Genomic DNA, 15,984 nt, shown 5'->3' with positions numbered 1-15,984 from the left:
CCAGTATATTCACTAGCTACCAGTACAGCAAGGCACTGCCACGTAACCACAAAAACTATACTGGCAATAACTGGTGAAGCTATCTGGCAGAAAGCACACGTGCTCACACACATACTGAGAAACGAATTATCTCACATTCCTGTCTGTAACTTAAATTCTCTGCAGAAAATTTACCAATAAGGCTTTGAATAATAGAGAACACTTCAAAGGCACAGGACTCAAACCTTGCAAATAAAATCATCAAATGCTGCTTCCAATGGAGAACAAAGGGACTGTAAATGACGATAAAGAAGGATGAAGCGCATTCAGGAGCTTTCTTCTCCTACAACCCTAGATGTTACTATTGGCCAGGAGAGGGGGAAAAAGATCACTTACCTATATATAATTAAAGCAGCAATAAGCAGCAAAATAAACAAGATGCTGAGAAGACCTCCAATAATGTAGCTGACATGCAGTCCTTCTCCTGAAAGTGAACAGCAAGATTAATTTATGCACTCTCCTTAACTTCCACTGAATAATACTGACTCTGGTGTAATGCCTAATACAGATCTTTTGCACCATACAGAAGTATATAAAGTCAAATGTCAGCACATCGAGGTTTAGCTGAGGGTTTTGTTTGGCTTCATATGAAACAAACATATGATAACCCTTCCTCCCACCCAAACCCCTGCAAACCAAGGAGTATCAAGACCTTTGTAATGGGGTTGAATAAGGATGAGCTAGACCCCCCCTTGCTGACAGGTTACTCCTGCAGTGGGAAACAATTACTCTAGTCAACCATCCTCAACTAAACACAAAGAGGATGGTAAAGAGTAGTATCATTAATGGGAAGAGCCCAATGGATGAGCTATGGGATGAAAGAAAACAGAACTATTCTTTAAACCAAAGTGTCATTTGAAAAAGTCCCCATATAGGCTAACAAATGTGTATGACTGATGTTCATCCTCAAGACACACTTTGCTCTGCTCAGAGGGCATTTGAGTAATTCAAGTCTGAGTTTCAGAAATTTGAGTTTCAAACACTATGCACTGGAACACTCTGGGCACATTTTGAGGAACAGCCCTGGTGGAGAAGAGTTAAAGAAAAGGAACTCACCCATGGTTGCCAACACTGCCTCATTGGCATGGGTACACAAGCCTCGCCTAGCATCTTTGTCAGAGCAGCTGAATGACAGAAGGACAATTAGTTACTGGTAGTAGAGTCAACAGTATCAAAAGTCTCAAAAGACAGGATGGGACAGGCTAGCACTGATATCCCTTCCGTTTCCAGTTCAACAACAGGAGCCTTCCTTTCTCTTCTTCAGCATCCTCCTGTACCCAGAGGAGAGAGGGCCATATACACATACATAGGGGGGTGTGCATGTATATATCAATTACAGGTCTGCAATATCTTTATATCCAAGTCATTCTAGATTCGCCTCTCAGGTACATAGGTGCATACATATATCTATCTATCAGAACACAAATTTCAACATCAGTGCTGCAGCAAATAGCAGAACACCCTAGCATTAGCACAAAGATCTTTCTATCTAATACATAAATACTCAACCAAGTGGAAGTTTTGCCTTGTAAATAGCCCAGCCATGTATTATAGAACATACTTTTTTGCTGGGCAGTAGGAATAGCAGGCTGTAGGGAATTAGCAGAAAAAAAATTTCTTAACTACCTGCATTGCAACTTAATGTTAGAGCTGCAAAGCTTCTGTTCTGCCCCAAACAAGCTATTCCTTTGGGGCCAGGGCAGAACCACTTCACTTCCTCAGATCTGGGTCAGGTCCAAGATATCTCAATGAATTAAAGCAGCAAACTCCCCTCTCCTCCTCTCAGAAGTAAGTTCTCAAAATTAGGAGTTCAAAAATCAACCAAATGAATGACATGGTCGCGAGGATTTTAACACTTCACCACAGTCAGCCTAGACACACATTTCAATAGAACAAAGATCTCTGCACCGCTTTCCTGCCAGCTCAACGGTATTCTATTCTGCATTCTTTGTCAAAATGGTTTTCCCCATCATGAAGTCTGGAGCTGGTATAGTTTCTTTTGGCTAGGGAGAGGTACATTTGGATGACGACAACCAGAGGGGGCTTGCATATTGCACCTTGCACAAACTGGAACTTTCACACCCCAATTCCAAGAGAACAATAGCACTTACTTTCCTTCCATTGCTTCCAGAGGTGTGAGAGGTTTGGTTGTTGAGGTACCTACTCTGCCAGGTGGTGTCTGACTTCTTGCACTTACACTGGTGGGTTCAGGACCAGGGGGCACCACACCAGGAACTAGAACAACAGAGAAAAATAAGCAGGACCCCAACTTTGTGGGACAGATGAACAAGTCTGGTAAGCTATAGAGAGTTTCTAAAATGCCCTATATGAGCAGCTTTTGCATCTCAAATCCAGTCTGTCTGCAGAAAGGACAGAAGAAGGCTCTATTGCTCATAATTGCCTTCCAGTATATGACTCTGGATAAGTTTTTATAGCCTGGAGAGCTTCACTGTCACTGCATAAGTAGTTGCAGTGGCTCGTTTCTGGAAGCTACTACCCAAGTAACACTCAGTAAACTCACTAGTAGAACAGGGCCGCCCATCTGGTTCATCCGGACATGCGCAGACAAAGTCAGAAGCCCTGGCAAAGCAGAGGTGAGTGCAGCCTCCATTGTTCACTCCGCAAGCATTAGTACCTGGAAGGAACAAGCAATTTCCTAAATATATTGCAGATGACCAGGTAGGAGCTCAGAGTAACAGCCTTTTTTTTCTGCTTAGCCAGAGATACTTCCTAGAAATCCAGCAAGTTACTATGCTCTGGCGCATGCCCTTCATCTGACTGGTAAGTAAATGATGACAATAGCCAGACATTGATAGGATTACAGCTGTCTTGAAAGGAAGGCGCTGGAAATCATTAGACAGGAGCCTAGTCAACACAGCTGCACAGATTAAGACCCAAAAAGCTTGCATTCTTCTGTTTTAACACAATGTCAGATGCACAACACAGAAAGTGACATTTGCTAATCAAAGCTGTAACAGAACACAGTCAAGGTGTACTTGACTGAAATGTCACAGGCAGACAAGGAACGTGCCAGGGAAGATGCATTAACAGTTTGAGTATAAGAAAGGATGCAAAACTCACTTGACATCAACAGTAGCACAGTGGTTCCACAGTTCTTTTTGTATAAAATTAGCATTTGCTTAAATCAAGGTCCTCCTACTTACCTGTCTGTCTCTGAGGGGAAACCACAATGATATCCATCAGTCCCTCAACATTGGCTAGGACTGTCTCTTTGTTCCGCCCAGAGTATTTGTCCACTCTCTGGATAGATTTGGTTTGCCAGTCAGTCCAGTATATCCACCTATCCTGCTGCTCAGGGAGACAGCAAAGAAAAATCACAGCCATTAGTATGTTTAGCCACACAGACACAGGATACCCATAAAACCCACATCCCAGTGGCAGAAGGCCCGAAACAAAGGCCTTTTCAACCCCTTCCCCTCTTATCATGAAGATGATGACTGTCTACGCCCCACAGGAGGTCAGACAAACTTCCTTTGTTAGCTCCACAGAAGAGTTAAGTACTATCTCCTCAGCCATCTTTGCTCCCCCAGACTATAACACTTCCTTGTCCCCAAGCTCTAGTGTCCAAACTCATCAACACACCAGGGAGAACAGAGGCAGCAGGAAAATCTTCTTACCTGTGTCAGAGCAAAGGGATGTGACACCTGGCTGACCAACACTTGCCGCAGCTTCCCATTGAGATCACAACTCTCTATGCGATCAAGATGCGCATCCACCCAGTAAATCCTGGAGGAACATGGAAACAGGTGAGCTTCCATCTGTACAATCCCTCTTTACTTTCTAGTCCTTTGCTAGCCAAGATGGATGAGACAAAAAAAAAAAAACCCTACAAACAAAAACAAACAAAAAACCCAAACCCACAACACTACTCCAATAAACCAAGCTAAGAAGGCTAAGAAAAATTCATTACATCCCTTAACCCTATGCAAGTATAAGAAAATCTTTTGCTGACCTCCTGGTGTCATAATCCAAAGTCAATCCGTTGGGCCATCCTAGGTCAGTGTTAATCAGGATTTTACGTTCAGAGCCATCCAAGTTTGCCCGTTCAATTTTAGCAATGTGACCCCAATCTGTCCAGAAGAGGTACCTGAAGAGATAAAAGGGAAGTGTAAGAAGAATCCTTCATTCAGCTAAACTAAATTAAGTTAAAAAAGTTTTAGTTATGAATTAAACTACCAGATTCTTCAGGTTCAAAAAAGATCATGTGGTCTGTAGTTTGCTTCTCCCAGCCATCTGCCTAACCTTCAAATTCAGTCTGTTTGATTCATCTGTCACTCAGAGTCAGCCCCTTGCTGGTACCCGCAGATTCAGATGGCACATCTCTTCTTCCTCCCACAACTCCCTCTTCCAATCTGCCTCTGCACAGCCCTTCTCCCTACCCCACCAATACCGCATACCTACCCCTTCTTGGGAAAGACAGCAATGGCTCGGGGCTCATCCAAGCTGTTATTGATCAGCACTTTCCTGGAGCTTCCATCCAGTCTAGCTACTTCTATGGTATTGCGTCCTGTGTCTGTCCAGTAAAGGTTCCTGGCAACCCAGTCCACTGCCAGGCCATCTGTCGTCTTCAGACCCTGACCAATAACAGTTTCCATGTTGCTGCCATTCAGATCAGACCGCCTGGATGAAAATCAATGACAAATAGCAGTAAGGAACAGATAGCTCCCGGAAAGCCTTCACACCTCCATGTGCGATCCCCATCAACCACAGGGCCATTTCATACTGCTGCCTCTCCAAACACACCTTCAGTATTTACTTCAGCGATAGACATGATGTACCAAGGACAAGGTGTAAGCAGTGGTGTGTTGCCAGCATCTGTCTCCCCAAGTCATTGGCAGACTCCACAGCTCACTGTGGCACAACCAGCACAAGTAGCTGGGTGACTTGGGCACTGGCCAAGCAGATGACTAGCACCCACCTGATGACATCAAGAAATACATCTGTGTAGTAAATCTTGCCATCCACACTATCATAGTCCAGAGAAATGACATTGTTCAGTTCAGGGACAGGTATGTGCACATCTGTGTGGTCACTGGTGTCCAGCGAGATACGACGGATGGAAGCACGGCTAGAGAAAAGTAGGTAGGTCTCTGGAGAAGAGTCACACGTCTGCTCATCTCTCTTCAGCTGGATGCCAGTGGGGCAGGCACAGGAGAAGCCAGTGGGGTGAGGCAAGCAAAGGTGGGAGCAGCCACCATTACGAACTCCACATTTATTGAAGCCTTCAGAAACAGGGAAAGCATAGTTTAAGGATCAGTGTGGTCCCACAGACCAAAGCTTTATTTTAAAGACTACATAAATGCACAACTTGCTAGCACCTGAGTTCATCCTTACCATCCCAGCCTTACTGGGAATCTACAGCCCCTCATACAGAAACTGCCTCCCTCCCTTGTGAGATTTGTGGTGGGTATGGGCATGGTTGGGCAAGGAGAACAGGAAGGCACAGAAGAAGGGGGAGCATTAGGAGCAAAGTCTTGACCTGCATCCCTTGTTAATCATAGTTTTCCCATGGAAAAAGAAACAGCCAAATGCTGATAGATTCACACAACTGCAGTTTAGTTTCATTATTGCTGCAAATGGTAATGCTGACAGAAAGATCCAACCCTGTGGGGAAGCAGTGTGACAATGCACCAGAGGCCAGGCTGACAAAGAAGCTTCTGTTTCAACTTAGCTGCACACAGTGGCAAGTAAACAAAGGCATCAGAGAAGCTTGCTGAAAGTGCCTGACGTATTAGGGTCATATCTTTTTTTTTTTTTAAATTGAAAAAAACCTCCAGCATACATATACTAGGAGGGGATAAGCACAGACGACACGTGGAGGGAGTGGGATGAAGACAACAGGGATATGGCGGCTGGAGTTTTGGTTAGCTTTAAGTTATATTGTAAAGTTATGCTGTCAAGAGTGATGCTGTTAGTAGCCACAGGAGAAGCAGCACAGAGTTTTCTGTAGAAGTACATATTGGTGAAATTCCACCAAAACGAAGCCCCAACACAAAGCAACAACTCCCACTGCAGAGCAAGGAGGAAAGATGGTGTCACATAGGATACCCAAAGAGTAACATGAGGAATCTGACTCTGGCACAGAATAGATGGAGAGTATGATATATTAAAAGCGAGTAAAGAAGAAGAGATTTTGTAGAGCAAAGTGGCAGAAGGGAAGATAAAGCCTGCAATGGTTGGGAAAAAAGTGACTATAACTTGAAATAACGTTTCAGCAACTAGCATAGGAGGAATTAGTGCCTTTTGGAGTTAAAAAAGGGAAACTGTCCAATGCCAGTAGACTCTGGTGAAACCTAATAGGGCATGACTCATTCAGCCCTCCTAAGAAAGTGTCTCTGATGCGTGGGAGAATGAGGATGACAGTGCAATCCAATGAAGGAAATGGGATGAAGGGGGGTCAAAAGCCATGTAGTAATAAACAAACACCAGACCTATGGAGCTGGGTAAACAGGGAGAAATGCAAAAAATAGGTAAACAAAAGGAAGAAGAAAAGAAAGCTGATTTTTGAGAAGTTACTCTATCGCTAAAGGACTCTTTTCAGTGACATCTCTGAAGGGCTCCCCTAGTCACCACAGACCCCTCCCGATTTATAAGCAGCCTAGCAACTCACCCAGGGGCCGTGCCCTATCAACAGCTTGAATATCCATGAGGCCAGGCAGGTTTGCCCTCACCAAGATGACATTGGCACCGGTGTCCTTATCAGCCCTGTGAATGCTGCGAGTTTGCCAGTCGGTCCAGTAGATGTAAGAGTCCAGCAAAGTGAGGCCATAAGGATGTTGCACTGGAGACAGCAGGGTGCGGCGGTTAGCACCATTGAGATCTGCAGCCTCAATACGCTGAAGAAAGAAGTAAACATCAGCCCCACACTCAAAACACAGGTCCTCTTCCAAGCAATTACTATATCAAGTGCAAAATGGAGTCTAAGGAAGTGATGTTATTCAAGTCTACCCTCCCCATAGTCCATACTCAGAAAAGCTTATGTCCCCCTTGCTCTTTTGATAGCTTGCTCAAGAGCTTCAAAACAGCCTCCAGGCTACCAAAGACTCAATGACAAACAATGCTGAAGAACAGAATCAGACCTCAGTGTGTGCATCAGCCCAGAGCAGTTGGGACCCAGCTTTATCCACTGCCAGTCCATTAGGCCAGCCCAGGTTGTTGCTGATCAACACCACACGTCCAGAGCCATCCATCCCAGAGCGTTCCAGCTTGGCATTCTCACCCCAGTCCGTCCAGTACATATACCTGGGGAAAAGCCAGCAAGTATTATGGAAACAGAGGTCAGAAGTCCTGTTCTAACCCCTAGATAGCCGCTTGACAACACTAACCCCATCTCATGGTATAAAGCTATTGCCCGAGGGCTGTCCAGGTTCTGCCAGACCAAGACTTTCCTCATGGAACCATCAAGGTTGCCCACTTCAATCCGGTTTGTTCCTGTATCTGTCCAATATATCTTCCTGCCAATAGCATCCACAGCCAGCCCATCTGTAGTCAACAGACCTGAGAAAACAGAAAAGTGTATTGGTCATTGTGCATCCTCCCAGCTTAGTCAGGAGCTTCTTGTATTCCCCTTGTGCATCTCATCAGGCAGTTGCTTTAGGCTTTGCTTGCCCTTCCACCAGAAATTTTAAGATTATTCTACCAGGGCTTCAGAGAATCTCTCTTTTCTTGCTGCATGGAGGCAAGAGGCTCCCAGGCCAAAAGATTTCTTACCTGTAGTGATGATGTCCTCAAATTGTGAGCCATCAAGGGCAGCCCGGCTGATTTTCCGCAGTGTACTGTCTGACCAGTAAACTTTTCCTAGGTGGAAGAAGAAAGAGAAACTTAAAGCCCACAACAAAAACAAATCAAAACAAACCCCAACAACCAAAGAGCAAAATCCTTAAAAAACAGCTGCAAGTCTCTGACTACCAGCTACACCATTCAAAACAGATCTGATTGCACAGGAATAACAGCAGCACAAGACTATTAAGCTAGAGTGATAGAACAGTACAGATTTTCTTGTTCCAATCCTCCCCAACATGTGTAGGAGCACTGGCACTCTGACCTTTACACAAGGCCAGAGAACACATAACACATTATCAGCTAGTAGCAAAGAGTCCCACATCTGATTTCCCAAAATGTCCCAGAGGACAGCAATCAGATCACGTGCCTTACTGTACAACAGCAGGTTTACATCCAGCACAGCATCAGGTATTTAGTGTACATGAACAGCCAGAGTCTCAGGTCTAATGCTGTAAAAGGCTTCAGCAGAAGGAAAGCTTTCTTAAATCCAAAATGTATAGGAACATAACCCAATATGCAGGCAGCTTTTTCCACTTAATTGGGGTTCTCTGTTTTCCTATAAGGACATTGCTTTCCTGATTGGAAAGGAATATTTGCAGCACATACTAGAAAAAAAACCCAGAACCCTACCCAAATTCACAACCTACAGTAAGGTCTGTGCCTGCAACCTACAGTAAGGTCTGTGCCTGGGTCTTTACTGAGACATTTAGATATGAAGTCACTTGTTGCCCTGCAAACAGACAGTTGGATACACTAAGAGGTTCAGACCTTCACGAGGATCCACTCCAATTGCAATGGTGTTCTTCATGGTGACATTGACTGAGACTACAACATCTGCAAAGTACGGAATATCCAGAGAGACCATTCGGATGTCCGTCCTTCTGGCAAAGATCAGAAAGCTGGTCATTCCTGCAGAGAGTTGAAAATGGACAGATATCAGTGAGGAAAAAGATCACTCAGCTGTAGGCATCATTTATGGAACATTCTGGAGTTGACATCCACTTCAGTGGAAAAGGGGAAGTCTCAGGCAGATCTCTGCTTATGGGGCATCTGGATACAAAAGCTTTAGTGAGCATTGTTGGATGTTTCCTTACATTTAAGTTGAAAAGGAGTACACTCATAGAAGAGTTACTTCTGCTAATATGTGTGGGAAACAGGCATTAGGAGTCAGTTTTCTCCTGCTAAGGAGAAAAAGTGGATGTACCATGGCCTGAAGCTGAGTGCCTTCCACAATCCTCAAAAAGAGGGTCCATGGGAGGAGTGTGTACAGACCTATTAAAGAAGATAGCACCTTGTGGTTAAAAAAGAATCCACCTCAAGATTAGGGCAAAAGTATGGCAAAAAATGTGACATCTGGTTTAGTTGCCCAACATAATTTCAAGAATTTCTTCTGCATCAATCCAGTTATCAGTAAGTTTCTTCACAGTAATTCCCGCTCAAATTGAAGGCACAGGCACCAAATGTTTTTTTCAAGGTGTAAAGCAGATAAATACATAAAAGTGAGTTTTGCTCTCTAACAAGGCAGGATCAAAACGCAGCTGTGATACAAAACTGCAGTGAGGATCCTACAGAGAGGACTCACCAGGGGAGCAGGTCTTGCCATCAGATTGCAGGTTGATCCCAGTAGGGCAGGTACAGCTGTAACCTTTTGGAAGAGGTGCCAAAAGGCACAGGTGACTGCAGCCTCCATTGCCAACTTCACATGCTGTATGTACTATAGAAAAGAGGTCGAGAAATCCATAAGCCAGTAGCACAGGCACAAAAAAGGGGTGCAACAGCTATAGAAATATATTTTAGAATGCCCTTAAATACCAAACCAAGAGTTATTCTCATGCTCTCATATTCCACCCAGTGACTTAAGGCATTGAGACCTGACAGATAGGTCAGCTCCTTGCAGGAGAGCTGTGCCACATAACAGAGCCTGAGCAAGCTCTCAACTGAGTGTGGCTTGGGGCGAGCTCTGTACCTGGTGGCCTGTGCCGGTGGAAAACATGAATATCCATAAGATTCTCCAGATTGTCCTGCAGCGTTTCCCGAGCCTGCCCAGTCCTTCTATCTGCGCTCTGGATGCTTTTGGCCTGCCAGTCTGTCCAGTAGATTCTCTCGCCATAAAGAGTAAGTCCAAAGGGGTGAGGCAGATTGCTCCCAATCAGCACCTGGTCAGATTACCCCCAGCCCCCCCAAAAAACATTACTAAGAAGTCACTAAGGGGAAGAGGCTTCCTTTGCCCCCTCTCAACATCATAATGTACAGTCACAGCAAAAGGAGAGCGATGGGGCAACATTAGCCCTCAAATGGAGGTTCCCTCACACACAGTTTGCAACTGAAAGGGAGCTTTTCTCTCCCAGTGAAAGCAGCTCAGCATGTCTTGATTTGGAGATTTCACTTTCAACTGGAAAGAGAGGCAGGGGCCATCAGCACTCTGTGCTCAAGCCTTACACCTCAGGCTCCCAGACTCCATCCTCAAAGATGGCTTCCTTACCTTCCTGTTGTTTCCATCCAGACTGGCATACTCAATGGTCTTCATGCCTGCATCTGCCCAGTACAAGCGCTGCGACTCATAGTCAATGGCCAAGCCATTAGGCCATGTCAGGTTGGACGAAATGATCACCAGGCGGTTTGAGGCATCCATACCAGCACGCTCAATTTTTGGGCTGGCTCCCCAGTCAGTCCAGTACATGAACCTGAACACAAGCCCAGACAGAAGTAAATGCCTGCACTCCTTCACTGCCACTACAGCCAGACAGTGTTAAAGAGAAGCAAGGGAGCCTGGTGCCTTGCCTTCAGGCCCTAGCAGGAAGCAGCATTAGACTAATACTCATGTCCAGCCTTAGGTTCTTGTAATGTACCTAAGATCATACTCAAATTTATATACTTTCTACTGCCCATGTGTCAGCCTAATTACAACATGGAGGGAAAAGTTCAAGGTAATAGTTCAAGGTCTAAAAATTAAGCAATTATTTACCAATCTCCACCATTGGCCCTTTATACTCTTGCTCCATTGGTCTTCCAGTAATCCACTCAAGGAAAGAATAGTGCACTTTAAGACCTTCAGTACTTCTAAAGCAATGGCTGGCAAGCTGCTTCTTATCCACCCTATCCCCAGATCCACAAGATCTTATGATTCAGAAGCAAAATTGGTCATTGAAACCATTTGTTTCTGTTACTCTACTTAGGTTTGCTTTCTATGGCACAGCTGATCCCTCAATACTCTGACACAGTGCTTTGAAGCCAAGAGGCCACTAATGTTACAGCTTGCTTGAGGTCAGCAGTGATTTACCTGAGGAAATCCTTCTGACTGAACTCTGGTTGCTAAACAAAGAGCTTGAATACAAATTCAATATAGATGGGAAATAAAAAAAAGATCTAGATGGCCTCATTCTCAGCATTTTTTTGTACCACAACTTTAGTTATTTCGTCCCCAGGATAAAAAAAAATGAAAACACCAGCCAGCTCCTGCAAGCTCTACAGCACAGCAGGCAGTTATCCTTGCTTATCTTGTTCCACTAGCATCCAAAATCAGGTCTCTAATTCCAGTCTTTGTCAGGATGTAGAACAATGGCACCGGAAAGACAATTATACAAAACCAAAGAACCTGAACATCTTTAGACACGCAAGTATTGCCACATCATCCCAGATGAAAGAATCTCACCCTCCAACAGGGTCCACCACGATATCTCTAGGTCTGTCTAGGTTCTCCCAGATTAGAACAGTTCTCATGGTCCCATCTGTGTTGGAGACCTCTATCCGATCTGTTCCTACAAAGGTCAAGAGAGAGAATGAGAAAGAGATCAAAGACCTCTGGAACCACAAGAGCAAAGGCAAAAAACATCTATACAACAATGCATTCTTCCCATGTCTGTCCATAGCTGGAAGATAGGTAAGAAATGTGGCTTAAAGCGTCGCCTTCCATTCAATCTCTCAAGTCACCTCTATGGCTGTCACTGGCGCCGAGCCCTGTAAACCAGCTCTTTCCTAAGCCCCCAGGGTATCTACATAGGCATGAGAGAACAGCTAGAAAAGAATCGCCCTCCTTACATCTCTCTGAACTATGACCCTCCAGCAGGGAACATCCTCCAAATACTACGTTGTTGAAAGCTACATAAATGCACACAGTCACAAGCTCTGCAGCAAGACAGCAGTGGTGCTTGACTTCTACAATAAATCTTTCTACAGAATTAGTACTGGGGATACTGCAAAGAGAATTAAACTAAGGATTCCATCTCAACTCCTGCTTTGTTAGAAGTGCACAAACTGAAACTCCATTTTTTGTTAGACAGAAAGACAAACTGGAATGAGACAGATATAACTACCCAGCTGTTTTTCAGTTTTCATGACTAATAAGGAAGACAAGATGTCTAAGTAAAGCACAGGATCCCAGTACCTGCATCAGTCCAGTATAGCTTGTTGGTGACCCAGTCAATTGCCAGTCCAGCTGGACTTTCCAGACTGGTGTCCACCACAACCTAAATAAAAACAAAAAGAAAAAATCCTTAGTGAAATTAGACTTTAGGGAGAAAGCACTTGACCAATGAACATAAACAATGTTCATAAACAATGTTAACTTCAGAAGGCAAAAATCGAAGCAGAGCAATGCCATACGAGAGAGAGCATTAAGGACTGAGAAGTTCAAGTAAGTCTGACATTTGGAGAAACATCTATTTTTCATGTCTGTTCAAACTGTGACTCCAAACTTTGAACTCTGTTCCCCTCATTTATGGCAATATTAAGCTAAGGGCATGTGCAAAAAGTATTCCCAAGGTGTGTGGCTCTTGTTCCAAATGTAGTACATAACAGAGCATTTAATACTTCTTCCTTTCAGATTTTAGGGCTACAACAAAGGAATTGACCACAGCTTACAAATCAACAGGCTTCATGTCCCAATTCAAGGCTTTCCACACAAGCAGGAATGTACACCAAATTTATGTATGAAGTGTTCAGTGATCTTAGGGAACTTCTGAGGCACAACTAGGCAAACCAAAGAACAACAAATCCAGCATGAACTGCAGCTCCTTAGAAGGCCAGTGTATTGCCGTGGCTTCAAATCTCATGCTCAAGGAGTTGCCTGGCGAGATGACCTCCACATGTAGTTAACACTGTACCTCTTGGCTCGATCCATCCCATTTTGCTCGGCTGATTGAGTCGGTGCTAACATCTGTCCAGTAGACATAGTCGTCCTTTGAGTCCCAGTCTAGAGCCACAGCACTGCGAACATCAGCAAGGGGGATGACATCATCTGACAGGTCATCTGTGTCAAAGCTGATCCGACGGATGTCCATCCTTCGGGCAAAAAGCAGGAACTTGTCAAGACCTGATCAAAGGTCGAAAGGTCTTCTTTTAATTTCTCTAAGTTCAACAACATAGTGATAGATACAGACAATTCCCTGCTATATCCAACCTTAACCACTTACATTATCTCTCACTGGCAGGTCACAGCCCAGGATTTTATTGGCAGCAATCACCAGGAAGGTGGGTGGGGGGTGGGAAGGGGGGAAGAGAGTAGTAGGGAGCTGTCTCCTAGGGGTAACCTATGCTGAGGGAACAAAGTCAACCATATTCTTCAAAGAATGGCATAGATCTCACACCAAATCAAATAGCTATGCCATCTCTTGTGAATCTAGGAGACAGTTGGCCTAATTCTTCCACATGGTTGCAAACCAAGAGAAACTGTGGCAATCAAGAGGACTGAATTTTTTTGTTCATCACTGACCCAGCTCGTGTGGGAACTTTAGGGAAACAATCAGCTGTGACAGGCAACATGGCACCAATAGAAGCCCTGAAATAAAGGCCCAAGGATGGAGCTTCTCTGTATCCCCACTTATCAAGCCTAGTGAGAGCCATGGGAACGCAGAACAGGGGAGTGCATCAAAAAGGTGAAGCATGCTCTGGCAGGGCCCTTAATACTACTAACTCAGTCTACCCAGCTGCATCTCCCTTGCAAGCAACTGCTGCTGCTTACTCCCATTGCCAACCCTCTACCACCCACGGAACATCTGAGCATGCAGGCTGTGGTCCCACCTCACTTACTCTGGGCACAGGCATGGCTGCTGGTCTTGCGGAAGCCCGTGGGGCAGGCGCAGGTGTAATCCTTGCTGCTCGGCAGGCAGAGGTGAGTACAGCCCCCATTGTTGACCCCACAACGGTTTCTCCCTGCTCAAGTAGCCAAAGACAAAAACAACCAGGCATAAAACAAAGAGTAAAGAAAAGAGGAAAAACACCAGTTGAGGTGTCAAGACCCACACGGATAAGATAAATTATCCACCCGGAAGTTAATTGAGAATAAGAAAACTTATAAACTAAAGCACTTAACTCCATTTGTAGGGCTTAATTTTAAAATAAAGCATTTAACTCAATCCACTTCTAGAGCAGACTACGGCAACTGAAAAGGAGTAGAGGAGTTGTTAGTCATTACTAGTGCCCACTTAAGATTTTTTTTTTTCCCCTCCCAAAGCCTCCACTCCCACGTGTCAGCAGGGGGAGCTGTGGTAACACCTAACACCAGATTATCCCGTCTGAGGGACCTCAACTGAACTTCCAGATAGGGCAAGTTCTGTGACAGCTCTGGACTGAATGTCGATATGCTGGGTTCTTGCCACCTCCCTGCTTTACAGCAGGTCTTCTAGTGGCTCAAATGGGTCTCTACCCTCTCTGCAGTTACCTGCTGGCTGGCGCTGAGGATGCAGTGTGTGGATGTCCATAGGGAAGTGGAGTTTGTTGCGGATGATCTCCTGGTTCTTGCCTGTGAATTTGTTGGCGCTGTTGATGCTCTTGGTGTGCCAGTCTGTCCAATACAAACTGTCCTCAAACACTGTGATAGCAAATGGGTGTGGGAGGCCTGTAACAGACATCCAATACAGGAATATAATCAGGTCCAACAGGATTTAGGCTGGCAGGGAGACAAGGGAAAGCTCTTTCCACTGCCTCTTAAGCCTTGCCACAGTCAACCTGCTCAAATCCACCTTACACTAATATAACGGACAATTCCTCTCTCCTGTCCACCAACGACTGGGTAGCAAATCCCATGCCTCAGCAGTGGCAGAATTCATCCCACAGTGAAAGAACAGGAGACAAGGATAGAAGCAGGAGCCAGTGACTCTGAAATTCAAAGTAGCACTGTGCTACTCTGTTGTCTTGACTACAGAGAGCACTCCCTGTTACTTACCTTGGCTAATAACAGCCTTCCTATTCCGCCCATCGAGGTCAGCTCTCTCAATGACATGATGTTTAGCATCCACCCAGTACATCCGATGTCCTGCATAGTCAATGGTCAGTCCATTGGGCCAGAATAGGTGTGTGTCCGCAATGATGCGCCGATTAGAGCCATCCATGTTGGAATACTCAATGCGGGGAGTGTTGCCCCAGTCAGTCCAGTAGATAGTGCTGGAGGAGGAAGGGAGACACAGGCTAGAAAACTCATGTCCCACACACTGCATCCAGCATCACTCCCTATCAGGGCAAAACAGTATCAGTCCTGTGACCTTGAGCATGAGACTGGGTCACAGCCATGGGAGAAGTGACAGCCAACAAGGTAACACTCAGAACTTCCAGGCTGGTGAAGCCTGGAGGGGCCAGAATAAGATTAAGGCTCTGAAGGTTCCCAGCATTGCCAGGCTCCCCAAACTGGCAGTACCAAATGAAGGCTTGAGCCCAGAGGCAGCCTTTGTGACCAAGGATGGGGTTTTCAACGTTTGCCTGGAAGGACTTGCATGGAGGGCTCACTGGAGTCTTAAGTTTTCACTCACCCCTCCATAGGATGTAGGGCAATTGCTCGGGGCTTCTCCAGGTTCTGCCACAAAAGCACTTTCCTGTGAGTGCCATCCAAGTTTGCTACTTCAATTCGAGATGTTCCAGAATCTGTCCAGTATAATTTGTCATGGATCCAGTCAATAGCAAGTCCACCTATCTCCAGGGGAGAATCAAGCACATAGTGAAACCAGGAGCAGGATCTGCTCAGAAAAATACTTCCCTTTCCCTCTCATCCTGAAAAGAGGCCCTATTAAATCCTCCTGTTTCTTCCCCCATCAGCCAAGATTAACTCCAGGGGATACCAATCTCACACCCATTCCATCCAACCCATCCCCCTGCTCAGGGAGACACATTCCATTTTGAATGCTGGGTTCCCACTTTTCTCCACTCACCCAC

General features: G+C 45.2%; 1 protein-coding gene across 1 annotated transcript in view; it reads right to left on the bottom strand.

The window, feature by feature from the left end:
- Positions 1 to 15,984, bottom strand: part of LRP4 (LDL receptor related protein 4) — a gene marked incomplete at its 5' end in the record, with an annotated part of 81,255 nt that overhangs the window by 2,520 nt on the left and 62,751 nt on the right. The window contains 24 exons of the mRNA XM_082484830.1: positions 376 to 463; positions 1,096 to 1,163; positions 2,151 to 2,274; positions 2,561 to 2,674; positions 3,204 to 3,348; positions 3,678 to 3,786; positions 4,013 to 4,147; positions 4,462 to 4,680; positions 4,979 to 5,282; positions 6,671 to 6,896; positions 7,140 to 7,302; positions 7,386 to 7,557; positions 7,771 to 7,857; positions 8,611 to 8,751; positions 9,425 to 9,556; positions 9,809 to 9,998; positions 10,325 to 10,526; positions 11,495 to 11,600; positions 12,227 to 12,308; positions 12,945 to 13,153; positions 13,870 to 13,995; positions 14,501 to 14,677; positions 15,005 to 15,222; positions 15,585 to 15,741. Of these exons, the coding sequence (XP_082340956.1) occupies positions 376 to 463; positions 1,096 to 1,163; positions 2,151 to 2,274; positions 2,561 to 2,674; positions 3,204 to 3,348; positions 3,678 to 3,786; positions 4,013 to 4,147; positions 4,462 to 4,680; positions 4,979 to 5,282; positions 6,671 to 6,896; positions 7,140 to 7,302; positions 7,386 to 7,557; positions 7,771 to 7,857; positions 8,611 to 8,751; positions 9,425 to 9,556; positions 9,809 to 9,998; positions 10,325 to 10,526; positions 11,495 to 11,600; positions 12,227 to 12,308; positions 12,945 to 13,153; positions 13,870 to 13,995; positions 14,501 to 14,677; positions 15,005 to 15,222; positions 15,585 to 15,741 (3,694 nt within the window). The remainder of the gene's footprint in view (positions 1 to 375; positions 464 to 1,095; positions 1,164 to 2,150; positions 2,275 to 2,560; positions 2,675 to 3,203; positions 3,349 to 3,677; positions 3,787 to 4,012; positions 4,148 to 4,461; positions 4,681 to 4,978; positions 5,283 to 6,670; positions 6,897 to 7,139; positions 7,303 to 7,385; positions 7,558 to 7,770; positions 7,858 to 8,610; positions 8,752 to 9,424; positions 9,557 to 9,808; positions 9,999 to 10,324; positions 10,527 to 11,494; positions 11,601 to 12,226; positions 12,309 to 12,944; positions 13,154 to 13,869; positions 13,996 to 14,500; positions 14,678 to 15,004; positions 15,223 to 15,584; positions 15,742 to 15,984) is intronic.

The sequence above is a fragment of the Vanellus vanellus genome, assembly GCF_965231255.1.
Source record: "Vanellus vanellus genome assembly, chromosome: 6".
NCBI classification, from domain to species: Eukaryota; Metazoa; Chordata; class Aves; order Charadriiformes; family Charadriidae; genus Vanellus; species Vanellus vanellus.
The sequence above is the reverse complement of the archived record's forward strand: the minus strand, read 5'-3'. Positions and strand labels throughout refer to the sequence as shown.